Below are 26,555 nucleotides of genomic sequence, written 5' to 3'. Positions count from 1 at the left end.
GCACTGGCAGCCCTTTTTTGCATGGTGCGCTCCACTTGAGGCGCAGTGTGGCGTAAAATGAATTGAGACATTCGGTGCTCGCATAGAAAAACCCAGATCCTCGGCCCCAAAACCGCAGAGGTTGGTCCTTCAACAACAACTTCTGGTGTGCTCTGCAGCACACTGAATGCAAAAGTGGCAAAAGTTTTGCACCACTCGGCCGCTGAGCTGAGCTCAACCACTTGCCCTCACTTCGTTGTGCATTCAGGTGTGAAGTTTTTGGTCGGCGAACAAAAGTATGCTACAAATAATTAAATCATGCAAAGGCCATTGCTGAAGTGTATTTGTGTGGGTGCTAAGAAGGGGAGAGAGGTAGGGAATTGGCCGGAAACACTCGCCCTTTCTCCCTCTTGGCTAGACAAGTTCAATGCCGCCTTGAGGTCCTTGTCAGCCTGTCAGCTAGTTTGATATTAACCAATCGATATTTATATTCCCCGCTCCCTGGCGGCTGCTCCTTCTGACCTCTCCGTTTTTTTCTTGGTTTCTTCTGCTCGCCATGAATTGGAATTTGCATATGACACAGGACACACTGGACACACAAAAACAAGAAGAAAGCCAGTAAGAACATTGGACCGCGGCCGATATGAAATCGCCACAGGCAAAACACGCTGGCCTCTTCCATCACGTTGGTTTACTTTTTGCACTGCGATGGCCGGCATTTCCGTTTCCGCCCAAAACGCAAACCGAAACGTTCAATTGCAGAGCCAGAGGAAAAAGTGTAAGTTTAATAATTTGTTATTGTAAGTGAACTGTACGTTTTCCGGAGTTTTCTGAATGTAAATCAATGGGATCGTTTATTTAGCAGCAATTCATATAGCCGTTACTCTATAAAAGTGTAAACGAAAATTACTGTGTTTTTAAAACCATTTTTTCATGACCATAGTTCATAAAATAAATCAATAGCAAAAATTTACAATTACTCTCAATTGTAGTATTTTTCTTTAATTTAATTCATTTTTATTACGTTTCGCAATTTAAAAAACTACTTTTAATTTTCTTCTTTAATCTTAAAAATATATTAAAATTAACACATTGCAAGTAATCGAAAGTTGTATACCTGGTCAAACATTCCACCTCCGAAAGTAGCGATTCGGAAAAGCCAAAAACCAAAACTCACGTCGAGATAAATCGAAGTTTATTTGCTCGACTGCTTGTGGCTACTGCACTTTTTCCAGCTTTTTCTCCTCCATTTTTTGGCAGACACTGTTTGCTCTTCGCACCTGCATAATTTATAAGCTAGAAATGATTTGCATGCACTTTTTCCTGCACTTTGTTTGCCTCCTCTTTTTCCCAGGAAGCTCGAAACACAAACTGCCAAGAATGTGAAATGTTTGTGTTTGACTTTGGCTCCGATATGTTGCACTTAAAACAATTGACGGCAAACATAGGGCAAAGAATCCTGTGATTTGGTCAAAACCCCGTAAATTGGTCAAAATGTTCTCTTACGCTCGGTTTTCTGTTCTCTCGCCAAAAGGAAAAGCTCTTCGGGAAAAGCTCCGCTCGGATTTTCCTTATAAACGGAGCGACTGATAAAAACTCGAACAGTTACCGTTTCGGACGCGTAACGATAGCAGCGAATTCCGACAGCTGCAATCGTGGCTAAAACCCAACCAAAAACAACAATACCGAACTCAAGAAAATAACATTCCGGAAAAGCGACGAAATTCTCACCGCAAATTGCCGGTAAAGAGTGCGAATAAACAAATAGGATATAAAATTGTTTGTGTGCGGGGAAAAAACTGGAAGAATTGCGAGCAAACAGAAAGTGTTTCCCTAGTGCTAAGTGTGAAACTCAAACAAACTTTATAATTGGTGAATTAATAAATTAAAGCTCAACAAATGAGGTAAGTGTAAAGGGGAGTTAGAAACTGTAATTAAAGCAGACTGTTGCGGATAAAAGAAATATCTTAAAAAGTGGCATAAGAAAAGGCCTAATTAGGAAAGGGCAAAAAAAGTTTGAGTGAACAAAAATTAAACAGATGGCAGCCTACAAAGTGAAGGTAAAAAAAAATTGTTAAGATTAGGTAATCAAGAAAATTACTGAATTCATATTTGTATCATATCCATACATTAAATGTTAAGAACAACTTTAATACATTTTAATTAATCAACGTCCACAACTGTTATCAATGTCAAAATCAATTTAATTTAATTCTTTATTATATCAAATACCTTCTCATTTAAACGCTGATATTATTATGTTCATGAAAGCCAACCCTTAATTCTCCTTCAAAATTCTGCGAAGCGCACCGGAATCATATACAGAAATCACTCAAAAAATGTTTTATTTCGTCTACCTCCAATTCACAAACAAAAAACGTGAAATTCCCGGGGGAAGTGGCAATTTAACGGCAGTTTGTACTCAGACAACCTTTAAAGCCCTGTTCAGACTGCCGTTTACCCACTCCGAAAATGGTCTTTCGAATTTTCCAGCCACTGTTGGCTTGGTGGAACGTCTGGGCTTAAGTTAAGCACACAGGAGCGACGTCGGGTTAAAAAATAAATTCAGAGGAAGAAAAATAAAAGCGATGCTCAAGTGGCACAGCGCTTAACACAAATTAGACGCACTTAATTACAGGGCAAACAGTCACAAGGAGCGGTCGTAAAATATGCACAAAAAATATAATAAGAACCACAACCCAGCCAGCCTTAGGCAAAAAATATTTAAGCAGTTCGCCGAGGGAAAGAGAGTGGTTAAAAAAGTGGCTGTGGCTGGGAGGGACTTTCAATTTCGGGCATTCAGAAGTTGCGGCTTAAAACTCAATTAAACGAATTGGCAAAAATTTAATTACAATTTCAGTTTCATTTTCGTTTTAAAGGAGATCGCCAAGGACTCAAAAGACTGTAAAAGAGGCGGAGGAAAACAGGATGAGTAGAAAGGGGAGCTGAATGGGGGGCAGAGACATAGGAGCGGGCAAATTGTTTGGCCAGCTGTTGGCAAAGTTTATAAAAAAAACTAATAGTTATTTAAACTGAAAACAATTAACTGCATTTATGACGGGCAAACAGAATGCAGAAGTAAACCTCAAATAAAAATTGCATGGTATAGGGAAACATTTGAATTGTGGTAGTAAGGGCATTTTGCTAATGAAATAAGTTTTGCAAAAATATGAAAATACAAATATTTGAAATGTGTGGAATAATACTTTGGTAATTATTTAATTCATTTACTTATATGCAGTTCTTTGGTTAAGGAAATTAAAAATTCCAAAAGGTCAAAAAATTCTCCTGATAATCTAAAATATTATTATCGATGTAGGTTTTCCTGATGTGGGCAACAAAGGGCGAAAAGGGGACAAATTTAAATTTATAACCAAATACTAAAGAGAAAGTCACTCACAAACTTCTGAATCGTCCTGCGTAAATTGGCCGCCCAAAGTTTTCCAGCCCAAGGCTCAACCCTTCTGCTAATGCCAACAACTTCGACAACAACAACAGCTATTTCCTGTTCCTCTGGGCCCCAAGTTAGCCACGTTTTATCTGCCAAACAATAGGCTCATTAGTGGAACAGCCCACGCCAACACCCAGCGAACCAGCTATAGAATGCCACGCCTCTTAGGCAAACTTTTCTTAATATCAACATTGGGCTTCCAAAAAAATACATAAAATAATATTTTCGTTGCCTGCAAGTTTTAGCGGCAATTAATTCGGGTGGGGAAAACTTTAATGGCGAGGAAAATCCCCAGAAAAGCTACGCCGTTGGCAATAATTGGAAATGAAAATATTTATTGAATTATTCAGGGCGAAAATGTAATGCGCAAGATATTACAAGTTCCGCAATGAACTCTTATTAAGGAAGAATTAATTGAAAGCAAATCTAAAGCTTGGAAACTATTAGAGAAGACGGTTGGGAAGGGGTTCTCGGACCGAAAACTTTTCCTTCAGCCCAAGAGTTGGCCCGTCAATCGCAATTTTCAAGTGGCGACAAAGTAGCGCAGAATGAATATGCAAAATACTTCTTTGAAATAGACTTGACTGTCAGCTCTTGGAAGTCCTCGGCCCTCCCTTTCAGCTGCTCCTGAAACAAGTAATTCCACTTTATTTAAGTTTTTTCTTTAGCAATAAACCGCTTTCGACCAGAAACGGATGCCAATGCGTTTAAGTTTAGTTCACTTCAGATGGGTTGAGAAAAAGTGCGGGAAAACTGCACAAAAATGGAAATCAAGAAAAATGCTATGCGCACTTTCAACTTTAGTTTTACTCTCGGGGCACTAATAAAAATAGCGAGCCAAAGTTTCGTCTTCTGCACTTTTTCGCACTAAAGTGCAAATCTTTTTCGGAGGACTCACAGAGTCCTTAAACAATAAGAAGGGTTCAAAATGTCCTTGGCTGGAAATCGGTAATGGGTCTGTGTGCTCGAAAAATAAATGCATTTTGTATCGAATTTTAAAACTGAAGAAAATTGGAATAAATGAATAATAGTTTTCATAAAAAGAATACCAGTATCCAAGATTTCACACCCCATCCGAAACACTTAAGAACTTAAAAAAACTATAAAGAACACTGCAACAGAATAACGACCGAAAGTGTCGGGATCTTAACTTTTGACAGCACTTTGCACACTTAACTTTCGCAAACTCACGCAGTGCTAAGAACGTTGCGCATACGCCGCGTATGACCAGCTCAAAAAGGACTTTGGCTGGCACAAGAGCAATAAACATAAAAGCCCTGGCGATGAAATGCAAAACAATAAATAATGAAATAAAAAGCTAGCCAACAAGCAGTCGGGGGCCCCCAAATAGAGCCCTCCAAAATTAAGGAAATTAAATATTTACGTATGAAAGCAGTCGAGGAAATTACGCATAGTAAATTATAAAGAGAAAAAAAGGAAATGCTGCCCGAAGAGGAAGTGGAACGAGGGTCCTGGCTTATTACAACACCCCCTAAGGCGAGGCATTACTTTGTCCTTGCCCTCCACACACACACACTTGCAATCACACACACGCTATGGCCATTAATTTATTTTTATGCCAGGCATAATCTTTTCTGCTTGCGGTATTTTGTTTGTATTCATTTGCATCTTCTACCCAACTCCACCCCGAAAAGAATTGCGTATCATACACGTCCCCATCGATAGTGTGCCAAATTTCTTGCGTGGCGACAAACCAGAGAAACAAAGGCCAAGTAAAATGAAAAGGCCAAAAGATACACTTTGAAAAATATTTACAAAAAACAGTTCTTCATCAATTCAATATTTTTGTATAACAAAAACGAAAATTCTGTTGTTTTTCTTATTATTTATAATAATTGCCACCTTATCAAGAGACATAGAATGACAGGGATATTATAGGATAGATAGATATAATAACATTTCTTATCAATGGATTTTCTGACGTTAGATAAGTACAAAATAATGAGGATTTTAACTGACCTCAATAAATATCAGAAATGATATAACAACACAAATTATGATATGATTAAAAGAGCGTTTAATAATGAAACTATTTTAATAAAATTAGTAAAAATTTGTGGTGCTTCCTTTTGCTTTGTGTAGTTAAGCCCAAACGGAGATGAGAGGAGAAATTGGCGTCTTTAAAGATTTTCCTTTGCCCACAAAGAAGCTGAGAGCGAGAATATGGGAATACGGGAGTCCGGAGGTGCGGATCTGGAAAAAACCAAAAATCTCCCTCTTGGGCATACAGCCGAAGCTACCCCTCTACCCCATCCCATCCAAAACCCATCCTCCATACCGTCCCTTCTCTTCGACTTTCAATATCTCTGTGTATATTTCGGCTTGTGAGCCATTTGAATACGTATGCATACTTAATTTGCCACGGCTTTGCCTCTGGTCCGTGCTCAAAGGGCGAGGGCGGTGGGGAAGGCAGGGATAGCCGGATACGGCGAATGGCATACTACATTATTGATTGGATATTTGTGCGGGAATTTAATAAAATATGCAAATTCTCCTTTTTTTGGTACTCCGCACTCAATCGGAAGACGAGCCGAGCCTCTGTCAACGATTGAGTGGCTGTTCAACTGGACGGTCCCAAATGTGGAAGGATGTGCCAGTTGAAGAGTTTGGGATTAATTAAGAATCACTGCGGATTGTAGGAAAGGTCAAAAATGGAAAGGGATACCGCGTTATTGAAAATCAAATCAAATCTTTAATTTACTCTTAAATGAATAATTTTCTATTTAACTTAAAACCTAAAAACTTAATTACACATTTTATATTTATTTTAAAATGAATCTTAACCCTATTCAAAGTGAAATAGGACTAGGAATAGGATTTAATCTACTGTCTTGACCAACTTATTATCACAAGTCCCCAGTAAGTTTGTGATGGATCGATTAAATAGGTTTCGATGAAACTCCTAAGAGCAACTCTCATTACGTATGCGGAAATAATTCAATTTTGTTGCCAAAATTTCAGTAGCAGATGCGAAGCATTTCCATTTCAAAAGCAGACCAAATCTAGGCAGACATCTTACCCTCGCAGATTTTCTGCGTGCCCGCTCATAAAACCAACCCATTTCTCCGGCAAGGTCATCAAATCAGACGGCGGTCCCGAAACAAACAAGTAAAAAATACGCCACAATTGTTTCACGGCAACATCAAAAGAAGACGTCAAATATACCGAAATGTCTTCAGCAGCCAAAACAGCAGCCTGGCCAAAAGCAAATAAAACGACGAAGAAATAAGGCTAACTTCTTTGACCGAAGGCTGTAATGCCCTCGGTACATATTTAGTTGAGTCGTATTTAATAAATTGTAATCACAAAAAATTAAGAAAGCAATAATTAAGGTAAAATAAAAATATATATACGAATATATAACTTAAATACTATAATACTTATCAGAGTGGATTTTCGATTGGATTTATGTTAAGCTAAAGCTTCCAAAAACTAGGTCAATCTTAAAACATTTTGGATAAAAATATTTTGAAGGAAATGGAACTAAGTTTTTCAATTTTGGAACCATTGTTTCTCTATTTCAAATGATCATTGTTTGTCATCTAATTAGAAACAATTCGTTCACAATTTCTTAAGAGAACAGAGACTAAGAATCAAAGTTGCCCAACATAAGCTTAAAGTTGCTTTAGTTCTGTGCCAAAAAACAGCAGAGTATTGGGGGTATCAAAACATCAAGAAAAGTAACAATAAAAGCAACGAGGCTAAACAGCCAAGTGAACAACACGTGGCCTACATAAAACCAACAAAACTTTGGAGGAGAAAGCTGAGCAAAGTTTCGGGGTAGACGACAATTGCCTGCAGCTGCAATGTCGGGAATATAAGTATATATATATAGGTATATGTACGTTGAGATCGTAAAGTAGAGAAATCAAATACTCACCCACTTGACTCGACTGCGTCGCACTTAATCAGTCAAATTTTCCTGCGGGAAGGGAGCAGCTGGCGACAGGCAACTTTAATTGCCTTTAGCTCTCAGTTGTTCACGACGCATAAATTAAGGCATAATCCAAATTTATGCAGCTTCGCCGGTGGAGAAGCCGGTCCTGTCTCATTTTTTGGTTTTATGCTTTTGCAATTAGTCTAAGTGGACTTTAATATGTCAGTTGTGTGCGGGCTCAAGGAAAAAGTGCTCCAAGTCATTTTGCGGTTACCGAAAAGTTCCACAGAACTCAACTCAACTGACTGGGCTCAACTTTGCATTTGGCCCCAAAAAGTTGAATGGAACAGAAACAGAGGGTTAGGGCTGCAAGGGATGGGACATCAGTTGACAGTTTCATGAGGCTGGTGGCCTTGTCATCCTCTAGTTTTGTGGCAAATTATTTGGGCTCTGCTTAGGCTCGGGTTCAGGACTCGACTCTCTGATAAACTTTTTGTGTTGTCTCAAAGTTTTTTTTTAGTTTTTCTTTCTCATTTTTCTGGTTGGCTCAAGTACATAAATTTGTGGCTTAAGTTGAGGCTAAATTTGATTTGAAGACGATGAGGCAGGTGATTTTTATTTAGCCTTCACAGAAGCAACAGAAGAAACTTAATTAGATTGCGAAGGGTTTTTTGTGGAAAGGATTAGGGCGGCATCATCTCAGTGGTTTTTTGAGGCTAAAGGGGCTTTTAATGAGGAGCCTTTTTTTAAAGGATAAATTTAAATAAAATGGAGTAAGTTTATTCCTTCGAAGTTATCCTTAAGGAACAAGGACCGAATTAAAGAAAGAGCAGCCCATTTCCAGAGATCACTGCTAGCCCATCAAATTATTATCCCCTACCTGTTGCCAACGCCAATTTCACTCTGGTGTTTGCCCACTCCTGTTCAGCTCAATTTGTCAGCAATGCCCCTTGCCATCTTACCTTTTCTCGGGCCATCGAAACACACAGTATACAAGAAAATCCAACGCAACTGCGGCTTATGTGCCGTATGCGCAATTTACTAACTCAGACAGGCTGGCTGGTCTAAATGATAGCAATGTGCTCGACTCGCCGGCAAATTATGCAAATGCTGCCGCATGAACGTCGTGGCATATGAGCAAGGCATATTACGCATACGCCGAGTGTGCCATTAAACGCCCACGTAGGCGGTGTGAGAAACTGGGCCCAGGAGGCGGGTCTAATCGTGAGAGCTCTAAGAAAGTCAAAGGAAAAAACCTTAAAATATTTGTAAGTACGGATAAACTTGATCCACCCAGCAATCAACTTGAGTTTTAATTAAATTTTCTTAAATAAATAAAATTAAAAAATGTGGGTAATTCAAGTTTAAGAGTGCAACTTAAAATAAATAAATATTAATATTTAAATATTAAATATTTTTTTTTAATTCAACAATAAAGTTGAACAAATGTTGTTTAACTACAAGTTTTAAGATACTCGAAAATAAAAGAAAAGCGAATGATAAGTATAAAAATGACTTACATTTTTTTATTTATTGGCTCAAAATAAAAACTTTGTAAAACAAATTTCTTCCCCGAATTTTAATTTAATCATAAATGTATGCTGAGGAATCATGTATACGATTTAATTTAATTAGTAAATAAATTCGGATTAAATGTTGATATTGCATCATAATTTGCTGGGCTTATTGGCTAAGCTTTTCGCTTAACACAGCATATTTTATTTATTTATTTATCCAGCAAAATCATATTCCGTCTCTCCGGCAATTTACTTTTTTTGAGTTTTCCCCTTAAATCCTAGCCTCTGTAATTTCTTTTAAGGATAGGATACATGTCCCATGCTGTTTATTTTGTTTGGCTGTTTGCGAAAAATTCAAAAATTGCCGGATTTCCTGTTACCACCCACACCGCTCGACCTCTGAACCTTCCGCCCATTTTGCCACACCTCCTAATCGAGTGTGCGTGCGACGGCAAATCGCAAACTGGCAAATGGCAACCGGCAATGGAGAGCCGCGTCAGCGATGGCGTCTGTCGACATTGCCAAGTGGTTTCGTTGCGCGTTGTTGGCTTCATTTTGTTAGCTTTCACTCGTTCGCCGTGTTTACAAATTTAAAAATTTGTTTGTGTTTACTTGCCCTTGCAGGGGCTGCCTCTTTGGGGGTGGAAGGGGTCCTTCGGGGTCTGTGGCTTCTGTCTGGGAGCCTTCGCCATCATAACTCAGAGCCCGTGAGTTCACGGGGACTTTTAAAGAAATTGTTTTTACCGCCCCTCGGATGGCAACATTAACCTCTTGCACGACTGGTCCTAGAGAGGTGTCATGACATTGTCTTTACCTCGCTTAATAAATGGTTTCATTTAATCAAAAGACCTTTATGGAGCACGCATTCTAGGATTTATGCCTGTTTATCTAAGATGACGGCAGGCAAGCTGGCTGGCAACCGCAGGGAAACTTCCATGACTGTTGATGATCCGAGGTTTTTCGTTGGATAAACTTTTGGCCCTTTTTCGGGATTTGGGCCGTGTGTCTGCGGTTGACATAAATCAGCATTAAAGCTGATGAAAAGTATTTTTGGCTCATCTGTATAATAGGTTATTGCTCAGGCTTTACTTTTAATGGGTCTTAAGCTTAGAATCATTTTTTATGCAATTATGTACCTACATATCTTACACAAATTAATTGCGCTGCCATTTGAAAATTTACCATTCAATTATTCCTTTTAAATTCAATAAAACCATTTCCGCTGCAAATTTGTTTCTTTTAATATTTTTATAAATACAAAATCATTTAATAATCTTTTGAAGGTAAAGATTTATTTATTAAGCTTGCATTTTATTTCAGTGTCATCAATTTCAGACATTTATTTAAGTTTATTGATGGGATCTAAACTTCAGTGCTTTAAGATGTTTGAATAATAAATTCTTAAATTTAAAAAAAGTTTGTCTGCCTTTCTTTAAATTACTTTTACTGCTAGCCTTTCCAGCTTCAAATCTATCTTATTAAAATCGTACTTGAATTTAAACAAAACATCATATATTCCTATCAAAATGAAGCTAATAACATCAGAGGGGAATAATCAAGGCCATCAGCAACTTTCTCTGGCATTTGGCCAATGTTTGTCCAACTATCTGCGGCCATTTCGGATTTGGCTTTGGGGTCTGGACTTTGGGCTTTTGGACTCGATGTTGACTATTTGGGTTTTGTGTTGTCTATTTGAAATTTTTGTTTGCCATTTTAAGGCTGAGCTGTAAATGAGATTTTTCTCACATTTGCTTCTCCCATCATTGCTTTTCTTTCTCGTTTGCTTTCCGCCGCTGGCATTCTAATAGTAATTTTTATCTAGGACGACGGTGAATAAGGGGCAAAAGAGGGTTTTAGCCGGTCTTTCAGTGCGCCCAGTGATTACAGTCCAGGGTCTGGAAGTCTATAAGTAATAATCAACTTTTTGTGGAGGGCAGCGGAAAAGGTTTCTTATGACAGTTCCTTGTGGAGAGCTCTGGCCCAAGAAAAACAAACAGAAAACTTCAATTACAGGACACGAAAATGGTTGGAAAATTGAAAACGGGGCAGAAGGGGAAAGTGAAGGCATCTCTATAACTGAAAACTTTCATTTCAGGCCGACGAAAAAGCGGTCTTAGTACACAGACAGAAATATTATTATTATATTATTATTAGTTAGACAGAAATACTATTACCCTCTTTAAATCTTAAGAAATAGGAAACAAAGTTTCGATATTATTTTTTAATTGTTCTTTTCACGCATAATCTTTTGCCAACTCCACTCACTTCTTACCTTATTTTCTGTGTGTACTGAAGTAATTGGTCGTTAGTTGAATAAATATTGCTCCCAAAGTTCTTACACAACAAGGCTTAAAAGCACTTTCACTCCACTATACAAATCCTTTGCTATGGAATTCCATGGCCTGCCAGGATTACCAACCCAAAGGGATTTCCAATCTATTTCCTTGCTACCTCCGTTTTCCTTCTTATCCCGGCTAACAGAAAACCTTTGACATGGCCAGCATGTCTAAATGCTGAAACATTAACTCAACTAAAGAACTTCATTATGGGCCCGGGTGCTAATAAATCTTTTGAGTCGTTCTACCTTTTGACTCCTGCTAGCAACAATGAATCATAATGAGTGCTCGACGCTGGCCAAACAGCCGAGAAGACAAAGGGGCCCTTGGAAATCAGCATTCATGCAATCGTACGCCCTGTCGTACACAGCCAAGGAAACCAAACCAAACACAATTCGGGCTAAGAAAGCTAAGCTGTGGCCAAGTCGTAACATTATGGCGTGACGGCAAAGTAAGCAATAAGGCGTAGCATAAATTAGCCGAATAAACAGAAGTGAAACAAAGGGCGAAAACAACTTTAATGTTTGTTAAGCAAATATTATCCCCGGGCTGGGGGATTTCCCGGAGGATGGAAAGGGTCCCATTAGAAGTTGCCCCTCCGGTTATGTTACACACGTATTTGCCGCTGTTGCCAAACCCCAAACAACAATGAAACGTCTTTATGTGACTATTATCTGAACATAACCCAGGCCAATGTGCAATTAACTGTGACATCCCACGTCCCTAGGCCTATAGCTTTCATTTCCAAATATGAGGCTCTGAAATATATGACCACAGATTTAAGCCAAAAACTCGTTCCGGGTTCACTTCCAAAAGAGTTTGTCTAGCGAGAGGCGGTAAATAAAATTTGAAGAGGATTGAGAATGGAATGCTCCCAGAAATAATTCCCCGGGGCTTCCTGTAGCTGGCAATAATATTTCTGAATACATATCTTTTATATTTATGTTATAGTCAATTCCCTTTATTGGTATTAAACAAAATGCACTTATATTTGTGTTGTTTTTAAATAGAAAACTTTGTTTGTTTGTTTTCCAAATGGACTTTTTTACAAAAATCCACAGATAAATAAAAATAAATAAGAAGAGCAAGAAAATCAGAAAATTTTATGTAATAAAAAATTATGAAAAGTTTGTGCATATTAATTTAGATTGGGAGACATCCTGTCCATTACCATTCAATCCTATTACGTTGACCAATGAATCGAAAACACATTAAACACTGTAAACAGCACACAATAAAATCGCAAAAAGCAAACCAATTTAACGTCACACAATCTCTCAATTATTCCTAATTTATTGGCATTTTATGAACAGCATATGGACCGAATGCAATATATCTTTGCCGGCCCCCAACCCCCATGAAACCCATCGAACTGCCCACACAGATGGAGATGGTAATGCGCTTAGAGAGAAGCCAACAACCGGCAGAGTCATTTCCATGCATATAGGCTCCCCTGAGAGGCTTATACCCCCCACAGCAATCCCTGCCATTCCGATCCCCCAAAAATATCGGGTATTTCTCTCCTTTTCAATGGGGGAAAAAAGGTAAATATGATGTGAGGCGCTTATTGAATTGAATTTGTTGACTAGCGTTTTTGTAGAGCGCTCTTCCCCACCACAAAAACCTTCAAATCTGTCACAGCTGCTGTCACACGCTGCAATTCGAAGTTTTTTTTTTGTCCTGATATTTACGTGTAGTTATGCAACATTTTTCGTGCCTAGAAGGCCGTTGCGTGTGTCCCGAAATCAATCATACGCCGATATCGACACAAACAATACGGCAAACAAAGCGAACCAAAAAATACGCCGAAACAAAGCCCAAAGTAATGCGATATTTTTTATTGATTTTCATTGTGTCTCTCTTGTGGGAAAGGGTGCCGCGGGGCTTTTGCTCGGGGCGCCGATATGAAAAGTACTTGATGTTGGCAATATGCGGGCCCACTTGACTCCGAGCCAATGCCTTTCAAATGCAAAATGCAGAAGCTTTTAAACTGCACGCCCTGCGCTGAGTTCCATAACATAATGGCTTTAAAAAGTATAATAATTTTATGTCGGAATTAACTTAAGAATTGAATGCACCCATTTTAGTATTAGAAAAATGTTTTTTTATTAAGTATAACAAATATTATATTTAAGAATCGTTGACATAAAAAATATGATAGAAAACGGTAGAAATAATTTTTAGACTGTTTTGATAGAATTTGTTAACACATTGGCAATGAAATAATTAAATTAAAAAAAATAAACTACAACCTAAAATAAAACGTTTGTTTTCCAAATATTTTATTAGCTATCAGAGGAAGGAGGTTAATAACAAAGCATTTTATAAAACAGAATACACCCAGTAAACACTTTTAGTGCAATTCTTTTCGTTTGAAAATGTAAAACAATACTAACAATATCAACTATTTTAAAACCAAGAATTACCTTTCTTCGAGATTATATATTCTTCACCATTTTCAAAAGTGAACAATAATCAAGGGCATGTTTACAATGCCTTGAAGGGTGTACAAAGATCGCATTTTCTTATTGCATTGTTCATGTATTGTTATTTGGCCAACAATTTTTCTGCTGGCCTATTTTCTTAGCTTCTTTGACTTTCATGTGTGCCCATGCCTGTGTGCCGCTGGTTTCACATTTGTTACTGATATTTTATGACACTGTAAACATTTTACAATGCGAATTCCGTTTCCATGGGATGAGCTCTAGTTGGTACACTTCTGCCAGAGCGAGTGTGTGCTATCCATTCAATATGCTCAGCAGAGCAAAACATGTTTCTATGGCGCTGTGTCCTTGCGAGTCCTTTTCACCCGCCGCCCCTCGGAATGTGCGAATATGAGTGTGTTTACACGCAGTGAATTGCGGGCAAAAGTAAAATTTTTCTTTATTTTTTGAGGTCAATTAAAAGGGGTTGGATTCTAGTTCAGTTCATGCCGTACTATCAATCATGTTCGCGCTTTTTTCGTTTTTTCCTCTGTAATTAGTTAAGCAGTAACTAATTGAAAACATCTTAGAGATTTGTTTGGTGGTGATTAAGTAAGTTTTCGGACAGGCCATCAAGTGATATTTGTCAAAAAACTGACAATTCCGTGGCGTTAGTGCGTGTATTTTCTTTTCCCATCATTAATTACCCAAACGCTCCCCGAATTGCTCGAGCTTTCCATGTTTGGCCTGTCAGTTGATTGGACAAGCGAGAGTGAGTAACTCGCGAGTCTGGCAAACACGAAAAACATTTGCTGGAAATGTTGAAAAACTTTGCCAGATAGAGCTGCGGCAACTTAAGTGCTTTTGTACTGGGATTGGGATTGAGAGGGGAAAAATGCATAAAAATCGATAGTCAGATGATTGAGAAGATTGCTTCAAAGTGGTTATATTATCTGCCCTGGAACCAGATGTATAGCTTGCGGGAAGTCCGCCAACAAAAGGCTTGAAGACCTTCAGTTTCAAACACTCAGTTCCTTAAGCTATGATTTTCTTTAAATTTAAAGAGTGTTGTGACTCAAAGGGTGAAAGTATGTTATGGTTTAAGCATTAATGAATATAAAAATGTGGTTTATTCGAACATGACTTGTTAAAAAATTTCCTGGAAGCTTTTTTTGTAATTTTTATTTAAATTTTTAATGTTAAATTTGTTCTTATAAATTCACGATTTTCCTCAAATTGTTTTTCAGTTCAGTGGGATCTTAACTCACTTTAAGTCAGGACTTGCGCTCATGAAACATTCACATTTTTGACCAGAATCGAACACAAAGTCCGTTATATGCAATCATGAGATATTTACACTACCACAGACATTCAAGGCGAACAAATTGTCGCAATAAAATGCACAAAAAATAAAGTAAAATAAAATAAAATGAATGCTCAATATGGAACGGCGTATGGAAAATGTTTAACTATTGATTGGTTTTTGGATAAAAAGAGAGTAAATAGCCATCGCCGCATACCAAAACAGCACTCAAACACTCAATTTATGCGAATGACTTTTAAAGCTTTCCATTTATCTGGTATTTTTTCAGGCGGACTATTTTTTAATGGAAGCCCCCGGAACGAGAATAATAACCAACCGTAGGGAACCAGCCTCATCAGCGACATGATCCCTGCAATGTCCGCGTAATGAAAACGAAACTTAAAAAGTTTTTGTGCCGTCGCTGAGCGGAAAAACAGCCCAGGAAAAGTCAAAAATAATACAAATAGGGAACAGAAAATGAAGTCTGTCATTTTGTATCCATATGGACCGCTAACCGGCGGCACACGTTGCTGTCGCATGTTGCATGCCAAAAATTTGGCCATAACAAGTGCAATTTACACAATTGTAAGTGTTTGGGGGGAATGAGCTGCCACAGGGGGCGTATACGCAATGTGGACAAGTATGTAATTTGGTTCTCGTTAGTTGGAAATGCCAGGTATGAAAACAAAAAGCCACGAATAAAAACAGGAGCACGAAATCAGCAGTTGCGGCTGGTATTATATTCGCCTGTTAATTGTGGCATAATTAATAGACAAGTGTCGTCGACGAGAGTTTTTCTGCAACCATTCTGAATGTGCCGTGGCATACCTCAACGTCATTATTATTATGAAGGGCAGGAAAAATGGGAAACCAACCGCGACTATTCCCCTTCTGACACTAGAAAAAAACCGCATGAATGTAGGAAATTTTTGTCGCTGAAATTTTTTCTATTTATTTAAAAACATATTTATTTTATGTTATAAATTAAAAAGTAGGCAACTATTTCCATTTTCCAATATTTCTAAAATTTAGAAATTGATTACTTTTAAAAATATATTATTTTTCAAACCCAACTACAAAATTCCATTAATATAAGAGCCTTTTATTAATTATTGGAATTATATTATTAAATCTAAAACCAAAATTGTTAAATCAACAATATTTAGATGCTTAAAACAAAAAAATTATTTTCTTTTAACTTAAAGTTTTAAAAGCGTTTACCACTATTTTTGTTTTGTTCACGACTTCTGTCTTATTCAACCCTCTATCTAGAAAATATAAATATATCCATGCCCCAGCGAACCTCGCCAAATGGATAGACAAAACGAGAGCAACTTGCAGTCGTTTCTCTCATCCCTCGACTTGTGGCATGTATAAATTACAATTACATGATGCTCGTTATGGCTTTTAATTTATGTTAATGGCAAAATCGTGCTCTGGGTTTCTCCGTATTATTTTATATACTTCTTGTAAGGACAATGGAGAGCTCGAGACAATTACAAGAAATATAATGCAATGCAACTTGACGGCAAACAATAGACATATTATACCCGTTGCAATGCCAGTTACCAACTCGTGGCGAGTAAATTAGTTTTTGTTTAAGGAGAGAACTTAAGTGTTTGGCTTCTGCAATTAGTGCTGCATTTTATGGCAGTTACGAGCACAACCTCGGACGCAACAAGAGAGATTTCCCCCTGAGCCCCACTTTCCAGCCAAGTAAACGTTACGTGTTTAGCATAAGCCTGGGATAAGAGCGCGGAGAGGGTTCCCGGGGTGGGAAGGTTACTACTGCTAGTGCAGTCACGACACATAATGGATGTATCCTAAAAGCACGCCATTTCGCATTTGTTTACCATAGTGGCTGCTTATTTACTGAGCCTCGAGGCATGGCCCAGGTATTATCGGTTCTGCAAAATTGGATTCTCATTAATGTAGCACTTTTGTGAACCCATTGTGCCGAAATAACTATGATAATTTAAAATTTAATTTTTTTGTATCAATTAGTTTCCATCAAAATGTAAGTTTACAATATTAGTTAATTCATGAAACTCATCCTAAAAGAACCCCGCTATTATTTTTCCTGATATAAAGCTTGAAGTTTTTTTTCATGTTATTTGTAAATCAATTTAATCCAAAATTGTATTGTCCTAAATTTAAACTTAAAAGATTTATAAGCTATAAAAAAGGATATAAATTGATGTTTTTTTTTAAATTTACACCTCCCCTGACTTATGAGATTCATTATTAAACATTAACAAACTTTTAGATCTTATCTTAAATTTATAAAAGTTGGAGTCGTGAAATTCCCTATTAAATGGGAATCAAATTTCAGGAACTTATTGCCTTGTCCCTTTGCAGACGAGCGACAACCAACACGAAAACATTTTCACGGATTAATTAGCAAAAAACCCGAGCGAACACCTCAGACCCTAAAATCAAATTGGGTTCAGACCCGTTTAAAAGTAAAAACGTGTTGAGCAAAGCAAACGGGAAAGAGTTGGATTAAAAAGGCGGAAAAGTGGGGGTGGCAGAAACATGAGGGTAGACTTTGATGACCCATGAACCATTTTATATGCGGGTGCACACTGCGTATGCGTGTTATGTTCGCCAAATACATTTCCCATTTCTCTGGTGACTCATTTTGTGTTTTGTCTTATGGCTCTTTTAGAATATATCGCTTTTAATCGTACTGATATACTCGTGGCGCATAAATGTCAATATGCACAAGTCGGCCGATCTGCAGGACGTTTACTACGGTAAGTTCAGAGTTCAGGCAAGTCTGTCTGGTAATTAAGCACACAGAAGCTTGTTCGAGCCAAAACCCAAAGCGGCTATAAACCCGAAAACTGAAACGACAAGCAGCCACATAATAAATAAAGCCATTTTAATAAATAAATTAAATGTAGATGAGAACGGAGGCAAGTGACCCACAAAGGAATAAAATTGGTTGGTATATATATGAGTGCAATATGTATATGAATTATGAGTGCGACGGAAGCTGAACACTTAATTTTTGATTAATGGGATCAAACTTAAATTCAATTGTTAATGGCCTTTTTATTAGTAATTTATTATAGGAATACCAATTTCATTATTTTATACAAAATCAACCTAAAGACTAAATGTAAGGTCAATTCATTATAAAAATTAAAATTTAAATTAGTTCGCTAATTAGTAAGCTACTTGTGTGAATAAAGTTTTGGCTCGAATAAAAGTTTTCCGAAAATGGTACAATACAATAGTTCAGACACGAACTGTTAATTTAATTATTTATCTATGCTTTAATCTTGACTTCAATTTATACATTGCAGGTGTGCAAATAGCATATTTTGCCATAATCGGCACACAAATGTCCATGATATTGCTGAGCATTGTGTTAATATTTGGAATATGCCGGGTGAGTTTTCCTGTTTGATTAAAAGCTTTAAACATTTTACAGTATTAAGCGCATTGTCGGCCCACCCCAAACGCGTTGCAAACACATCCCGCCCACAAATCGAACGACTCAAAGTCAAATATCCGCAAATTATGCGCATTGTGCCCGAGCCTGTGCGCCAGGAAATGTTTACCAAGCAAACAAAGCACATTCAAATGTAAATTACGCAAAGCGCTCATACCGCGTGGTTGCCTTCTCAGAATTCTAATATGATTTTTTGAGTGCGAAATGTTACACGTGGTGTGCCAAATATACACTAATAAAATTTGAAGAAAAAAATAACAACAAATTGGGAAAGATTGTTTTTCCGTCAATTATAATCGATTATAATAATTATTAATCAATCAAACAGAATTCTATATATTAAGTAGTTATACCTGCAATTTAATAAAAAATTACTTAAATTTTTTATTTTTTTTCAACAATATTATCTGAATAAAAAATAAAACTAAAATTAAGTTAATCAATAAAATCCACCATTTTTTTTTAAACTTTTAAAATTTTTTCTTGTTATGTCCTTAGCTAGAAAAATTACTCAAATATACAAAAACATATATTTAAACCCCTGTGCATGTGCGAGCATCTATAGAATTCCTCGTATGAACAAGACCGCCCCAGAAACGGAAAAACCCAGAAATGCCATTGACAGCGGCATGAAAATGTGGACAATTTGTCACACAATTGGCACAGGACTGGGGCTATGCCCTTACTGACTGACTGAACTGGAACCGAGCTGCCAGGACTCATGACGGGGATTGCATATCCAGAATTCAGTTTGGGTTTTGTTGCTGAGCAATTGCCAGCAACATTTTGTGGAATTTTTTAATTTTCACTCTGACAGCCAAAAAAGAAGCGCGATTTCCATTCAAAATGAATGCCAACGCTTCCCCTGCCTTATGTAAATGAAAATGTTACCAAGTCCGTTTAATGGTCAAATTAATTGCAGTTCGCTAATAGGCGCCCCATTCTTAGGCACTCGAGCTGAGAGCTCGCAGCTGATGGCCATTATTGGTTCTTAATTAGGCTACACGAGTATTTGGACAACAAATGCGAGGGAAACAAGCAAAAGTTGCGGCCGAAATTGAGGTTGATAGCTTATATAATAGATAAACATTTCATTGTTTTCCTTACAAGCTCTTACGGCTTACAAATTACACACATTAAATTCAGCATTTAAGCTTTCAAAATAATGGAATGAGAAAGAGAATTTAAGTGCTATTAATTTACCAGAATTTAATATTTTTAAGGGCTTCTTTATTTATGTGGATATTATTTGCTGTGTCGATTAACAAGTTTTATAATAGAGTTCGTCAAATAAATAAGGACAAAGTAAAAATTGTTTTATTTTAATTTCTTAATTTTATTAAAGCGATTTAAAACGTTCAATTTAAGGATACCCCAACATAATAACATAATTATCATTAAAAATTTTTAATTTAAATGTAATCTATTCCCGATATAAAATTCAGCTTGCTGCCGGAAAGCTGTAACTGAACTTTAGTTTATATTAGTTCCTTATTCCTTCCTTCTTAAAGTTTTAAATACATTTTTTCTTGCGTTCATTGAATCTTTCATAGTTTCTATCGTTTATTAAATTAACCTAAATAAAATGTTCATTATGGGATTACATATATTTTCATAAATTAGGCAAGCATTTTAAGTCCATATTAAAATGTAATCCGCTGACAAAATACATTTCCTATGGCCCCACAAAATTGCCATGCAAAACGTTGTGGCTAAAAACTGTCAGCTGCACATCAGAAATTCCCAACGTGCTCAGCAAAAATTTGTAGCACATGAAAAAGCCCCAAAAAATCCAATCAGAGGTTTTACCACCATGGCGAGATAAATTACACCGCACTCACGCTTTTTAACACCCACATCCGTGCCATATTTTATAGTATAGCCATGAAATCAATAGCTTCAATTCTATACAGGTACTGGTTTTTATGGCCCTTTTTACTTGACTTTCTAATGGCAATATATTGAAGGTGGTTTTTGTTTTTCGATATTCCATAGGAGAACCCCGGACTAATTGTACCCTGGATAATTGGCTATATAACATTTATGGCCCTGGAAGCTGTCGCCATGGTCTACTCCAATGTGCTGCGCGATCATGTAAATAAGGTGAGTGTTCCATCAAATCCCCAGCGGCGGCGGAAAATGTTTTTAATGCATATTGAGGATGTTTTCATTTCGATCTGCTGTGGGAACCATTTGTTTAATGAAAAACATCTCACACAAAGGATTCAGCCCCATCGGGGGGCATCCTTGTTGCATAAGCAGACTATCAATTGCGCCACAGCTCGGCGCCTGGCATAAATCAATGGGCATCAACGGCAAAGGCAAACAAATAAATTACAAAAAGCCTTCAGCGACGACAAATCAAACCGAATCCGTTACATATGTAAAAAGTTGCTGGCTTCCTTTATGCTAAAATCAAGCAAAAGCAAAGACCTAGTGGCTGTGGCTTATGGTCGGAAGTTGGCGACAGTTGAATGCATTGCCGGCAAAAGCATTGAATGAAGTTTCCAAGTAAATGTAAACACAATCCCATGTGCAACAGGCGCTGAATTGAAAAGGGGCAAAGGGAAACCGGAAGCGGACACGGAGGCGGAGATGGATAGACAACCAGACCCACATGTTCGATTTAGGGCAAATGGAAAACAAAAATTGTTGATTAAAAGTTTTTGCAACTTTGGGAATGACTCTTAATCTGTGAATAATTAAAAAGCAAATATTTTAAAATAAAAGAAAATCATTGATCTAACTCGATTATATTCAAAGACTTTAGCTTCGTATTATTATTTTTAATTTAACTGGTTTATTATTTTATTTACATTTTTTAAATTTGGTTTAAATATGGTATTATTTAAATGATTGGGGTTGTTGTTTTTTTATTCATTTTTAATTTATTTTTTTTAGAATTCCTCCTAATCAAAAAATTGTAAAATAATTATCTTGATAAAACAATTTTCGCGTCTTGACATTGAAGACCTCGACTGGCTAATTCATTTTTTAACGTAATCCTGCCGCAACCAAAGTGCCTGCCTCAAACAAATGAAGCGCACAGGACCCGTCTAAAAAATAGAAAACCTGGGGGATAAAACCAGACCCCCCACACATAAAAATTCAGAGTCAAACAGACGAACAAGAGCCCTCTACACACTCGCACTTAAAACAAGCGACAAAGTCAAAGCGCCACAAAAGGCGGTGGAAGGGGGGCGTGCCGGGAAAACCGGGAAAGGGAGGTAGGGGGTCGGAAAACTGAAAGACCAGCGGCACCCAAACAGTGATACAAACGTATCTAGGACTATGTAGCTATGTGGATCTATTCCGTCTGCACATATGCAATGAGTTGGGCATTTTTCTGCACCATTTTCCTTTAGTATTTTACATTTGTCTGTGTCGCACGGCATTTGTTTTTGTTGTTCGGCCTTTTCTATTACGAACGTGTTCTGCTTTTCTACGGTTTTCGTTTCGTTTCGTTTGTTTTTCCGCCTAGCCGGGGGACACGGAAAGTTTTTTCTCCCGGAAAATTGTCACCTCATGCATAATTTATTGCAATCCAGAAGGTAAAAATTCATTTTTCTCTGTTCGGGCATCACAAAGTTTTGCGTTATGGTTTGAGTTTTTACTAATTTGTTGTTTAGAGTTTTTTTGTAAAATTTCCAAATCATTTGCGCACGAGTTTTATGCTCTCAATTAGCGATTATGGAATTTACGTTAGGCACACATTTCGCAAATCATTTTAAGCTTACCCCTAAAACTCGTATATTTTCAAACAATTAAGAGTACCTCGAAGTGGTTTACCACTTAGGGCTTCCTCTGAAATTTGAGATTTAATTTATGGCGCCAGCTAAACCGCTTGAAATAATTCAATTCGCCTGTGTTCTAAGTCAAACTTTCCATTTTCACGCTAGAAACTTTTCCTTCGCCCTTGCAAATTGCTTTCCAAAACAGAAGGCAGCCAACAATTTTCGCAACTATATTTTTAGTTTTTTGTTTGGCTTTTGCGGGCCAGCAAATCGTGAAAAAAATTAAGCATAATTCATAATGTAATTAAATAAAACTTTTACTTTCAGCAATTTGATGCCATGTGCAAGGCCGAGGTGGCCTTCTTTATAGCTCGAGCCCTGATTAACGTAAGTTGAATAAATATTAATAAAATGCTAAAGCTGGAGTGAATGAAATGAACACATAAATAAATAGACACAATGATTTTTATTGATACATTTGAATGCTACTGAGCATATTTTAGTAAAGGTTGTATGAATGGCGAACAGAGCATCAACTTCTCTGGAGTTTCCTGTTTTAGGGCTGTGGCAAATGCCCACTTCGACTGATAAACAAGCCAGATGGTCAGTACATATACGGACAGATAGATTGTGGCTCGCGTTCGATGACCTTTCGTGTGCCACAACAGTAAAATCACCGTTACCAGTTTCCAAGCAAATATCGCCAGGTGGATCCACAACCAGGGAACCATGTGACTAGGAGACACCTAAGAAAAAACCATCTTAGTAACAATCTTATAAGGAAGTCAACAAGACGTTGCATACTTTTAGACAAATCTACAATAATAAATATTTCCACTTACATAAAAAGCCGCATAAAACAAACTCCCCCAGACATTAGTTAGTATAAAGGCGTTTAAAATACTCAATCTTTTGGCCACTTTTGGATGTAAGCCATGGACTTTCCACATACTTTTACTAACCACCTTTTTGGTAAAGAATAACCGTATGAATCGAATGAGATGGTGCATCTGGTTGAAATCTCGGTCAATAGCTTGAATTACAATTAAATTTACTTCATAACATACCGCTCCATATAGACTAAATATTAGGACGAACCAATAATATATGGGATAGGTGGATATGTCGCACAGCAGGTAATTGTCTAAGCTGCGCCTGAAACTCCTCCATGGCCTGGAGTCCAGAAAGCTAAAGAACTGTGTCCTGTCCCGGCAGGCATCTGCAATCACATCATACGAATTTCCAAGGCGACAAAGATGATATTTAAATGATAATAAACTGAACATGCCGCAAATACGTGATACAAAAGCAGTTCATGGAAAATATGACTACAAACTATCACACGAATTTTAAGAAATTGCTTATAGCATGTCAAAACTTGAACACTAAAACAAAGCAAGGTTGCAACAAAAATCGGGCCTTATTTATGTGCTCAATGGCTTACGCATCAGTCAATAACAATAGAGGCTAATTGCCTTGGCGCACATCCCACCCAAGGCTTAATCAATAGATGTAATAAATAATTTAATTACTAGCTAAGTCCATTAGTCCATTAACGCAGCATACAAATGTGAGCCCATGTATTTCTAGAAAAAAAATTCGAGTGTGTGCGAATGTATCTGCGGGGTGGGATTTTATCTAATGGATATTTATGATAGTCAATTTTTTGCATTCCTTTTCGAACAGGTGCTGGCCATGTGGGGAGTGCTGCGCTTCTACAATTTGGTTCGCTCTGGAATTACATGGCGAGGACCAGAGGTAAGTCAATTAATCAACACCTAATGGAAGCGTGGGAGTCGCAAATAAGATTTGTAATTTATTTAGTCAATGGTGGACAAGAAATTTTATTGCTCTTAAGCCTTTGACTTTCATCTTCTTACTAACATAAAAGGAAGAAAATTAAATATTTTATTTAAGGTATTAATGTTTAATTAATAAAGACCAAGATAATTTATTCCTCAAGAATGTAGTAGATTTTCCAATAGTGTGTTTTACAGATTATTTAAAAATTTTTAAGATCGTGGAAAATTAAATTGTTAACATTACTTATATTATTCTTACATATTACTTTGTTATAACAACATTAATTGAACAAGAAATTAATATCCTTTACTAACTAACTAAACGTTTCTAACTAGTCAAGAGTTAACTATTCGCTGCTGTAATTATTTAATGGGTTAAGACATTGGAATTATTTCTAGCTTATGTCCCTTTCAATTTTCGTGCTCCCACTGACTATTATAGATATTAAGATTTATTTTTTCCTTATTAATTAACTTATTTTACTAATTAATATGAGTATTAATCACATCAATAACCTGTATTTATAACCCACCTAACTCATTCGATATCCTCCCATTTTCCTAGGCGAAGACCGCAATTTTTGCGCCGATGTACAAGAGTGTTAGTACGAACAAGCCGCACACATACACGTACAGCAAGCGGTCAAGGCGTCGCCATAGCATTGATGCGCCTTCCGGCGGATGCTGCGCCATCTTCGATTTTGATTTTGAATACGACGACGATAACGATGACGACGATGACGAGGCCTATGGCGATGGCCTGGACACGGAGGATGAGGTGGGCTATGATTACGACGACTATTACGATTACTACGATGACGACGAGCTGGCGGAGCAGCAGCAGTTGGGACTGCAGCAGGACGACGCGGACTGCAGCATGTTGGGCGCCAGTAAGGCCAGTAGATCGCGGTCCAAGCCACGGTCCGCTGTGGTTAAGGTCAAGGGTCAGCGGAGTGGAGGTCGCCGCACCAACAACAACATCCGCAGCGTACTGATCAACAAGCGGCACAACAAGTACAAAATTGCCCGACCCCAAACGCAACTGGAGGTCATCAACGAATCGGAGAAGAGCGCGGGGAGCGGCAGCGATGAGAACGATTCGCTTTTGGTGGCCTATGACAGCAGTTCGTCGATGGCGTCGGTTTGACATTGGCCGCCATGCAAATCGGGAACCGGAAATGGAAATGCAGCCATTGGGGCAGAGGCAAGTGCAAGTGATAGATCCAGTGGCACGAATGACCGGGGAAAGTGTCACAACAATAGCGACTGCGACAGTGGGGACAACACGGCCGGAAGCGGAAGTGAGACCGACGACGACGGCGATCCTGACGAGGGCCAGTATCTGGAACCTGGGTGGACGAAGGGCGTCCGCCTCGGTGGTCAATGTTGTGGTCAGCGTCAGCGCCGACGTCCACTGCGACGCGTCTACTGCGCTGTGAATCTGTCCATCATGGGCCTCCTGGTGGCCGTAGAGATATACGCACAGATCGCCATATTCCTGTAGATCAGAGGACCCCTTATCTAAAACAAAAATCTTTCTTCCAAGGGCAGAAAATATAATTTTGTTCCGAAGATAAAAAGATAAGAAAGAAAAACCCATTAAATGCCAGCAGAGATTACAGCTTTAAGTGTAAATAAAATAAACACAAATATGATTAAAGAAACAAAAATTAAATGTTGGTCTCTTTCGATTTCTGCTAAAACTTTTACAATACCGTCTTAAAATATCTCATATGACAACTCAAATATCATAAAGCATTGGACATACATAATTATTTATGAAATATTTTGTGTCGAATGGTTACAGTAACAGAAAAGGATTTATAGCTTGTTTTAAAAGCGAATTCGAAAAATGTTATAGGCTTACTTCTCTCGAAATCGTCTAATATGTTGTTTAAAAAATTTGAAAATTAAAATACATGCGAATATTTTTCTGTTTTTCTATAACTATATTGTTTATCACGAATTCATATAAAGCTTTAAAAGATTTCTATGAAATCTTATTTAAGCAGTGGATAAAAATTCAAGTAGACTTTTGTCTTAAAAACTTAATATTCTATATCATCCTCTCAGCTAAAATTTTGAAAGTCAACTTAAAAATGCAGCATTCTAAATGTAAATAAGTCCACAAAAAGGTCAAAGTTAGCAAAAATGTCAGTAATAATAGGAACAATAATAGCAGTAACTATAAATGTATAAAGATATTGAAAGAAAATGTCCTATCCAAAAAGATACAAAATCCTTAGCATATTTAAAAGCTCTCCAAGAGATAAAAGAACAATTTTTGTGTTAATAAGCATAAAATATTCCCAGTATTAAGTTAACAGATAAAAGCCACTGTATTGCAAAGCCCAAATCAAAGCTTTAAAATATTTAAATGAAATAAATCGCATGTCTAACCAAATAAAGAAGAAGCCCGAACAAAAGAAACAGAAACAATAAAAATACAATTTGTCAAAAAAGATAAACGATTAAAATGTTTATGAAGTGCTTAGGAAATTACTTTGTAAATACTTCCAGCTATCTCAAGTTTATGACGGTGACGTACAAGAAAGTAAGCAAAAAAAAACCATATCTATAAATGTTGTATATATAGAAGGTAATATTAAGTACAGTTGCGCCAAAAAAAAGAACGCTAGACAGCCAGTTAAA

At 37.4% G+C, this 26,555-nt stretch overlaps 2 protein-coding genes across 2 annotated transcripts; one reads left to right on the top strand and one right to left on the bottom strand.

Moving 5' to 3' along the window:
- The first annotated feature begins 1,595 nt into the window (after positions 1–1,595).
- Positions 1,596–25,904, top strand: LOC108056321 (uncharacterized). Its single transcript, XM_017140066.3, has 8 exons — positions 1,596–1,883; positions 15,197–15,492; positions 17,576–17,663; positions 18,219–18,304; positions 20,363–20,470; positions 22,429–22,488; positions 23,788–23,859; positions 24,469–25,904. The coding sequence occupies exons 2-8, from the start codon at positions 15,385–15,387 to the stop codon at positions 25,048–25,050; spliced, it is 1,104 nt and encodes a 367-aa protein (XP_016995555.1). The 5' UTR covers positions 1,596–1,883; positions 15,197–15,384; the 3' UTR covers positions 25,051–25,904.
- Positions 22,563–23,490, bottom strand: LOC108056322 (uncharacterized). Its single transcript, XM_070214897.1, has 3 exons — positions 23,169–23,490; positions 22,944–23,111; positions 22,563–22,847 (listed from the first exon to the last, which is right to left on the bottom strand). The coding sequence occupies exons 1-3, from the start codon at positions 23,385–23,387 to the stop codon at positions 22,587–22,589; spliced, it is 648 nt and encodes a 215-aa protein (XP_070070998.1). The 5' UTR covers positions 23,388–23,490; the 3' UTR covers positions 22,563–22,586.
- Positions 25,905–26,555: the final 651 nt, after the last annotated feature.

Source organism: Drosophila takahashii, chromosome 3L (assembly GCF_030179915.1).
Source record: "Drosophila takahashii strain IR98-3 E-12201 chromosome 3L, DtakHiC1v2, whole genome shotgun sequence".
In the NCBI taxonomy this organism is placed as follows: Eukaryota; Metazoa; Arthropoda; class Insecta; order Diptera; family Drosophilidae; genus Drosophila; species Drosophila takahashii.
This window is presented reverse-complemented; position numbering and strand designations above follow the sequence as displayed.

What these genes read in the sequence shown, in the direction of transcription:
- LOC108056321 (XM_017140066.3), top strand. Translation starts at nt 15,385, where the DNA reads ATGAAGTCTGTCATTTTGTATCCATATGGACCGCTAACCGGCGGCACA. An exon ending in TGCGCGATCATGTAAATAAG is followed by an intron (nt 20,471 to 22,428) that starts GTGAGTGTTCCA and finishes TTTTACTTTCAG; the next exon opens with CAATTTGATGCCATGTGCAA. An exon ending in TAGCTCGAGCCCTGATTAAC is followed by an intron (nt 22,489 to 23,787) that starts GTAAGTTGAATA and finishes CTTTTCGAACAG; the next exon opens with GTGCTGGCCATGTGGGGAGT.
- LOC108056322 (XM_070214897.1), bottom strand. Translation starts at nt 23,387, where the DNA reads ATGTTCAGTTTATTATCATTTAAATATCATCTTTGTCGCCTTGGAAAT. An exon ending in TATTTAGTCTATATGGAGCG is followed by an intron (nt 23,112 to 23,168) that starts GTATGTTATGAA and finishes GATTTCAACCAG; the next exon opens with ATGCACCATCTCATTCGATT. An exon ending in TGTTTTATGCGGCTTTTTAT is followed by an intron (nt 22,848 to 22,943) that starts GTAAGTGGAAAT and finishes GTTTTTTCTTAG; the next exon opens with GTGTCTCCTAGTCACATGGT.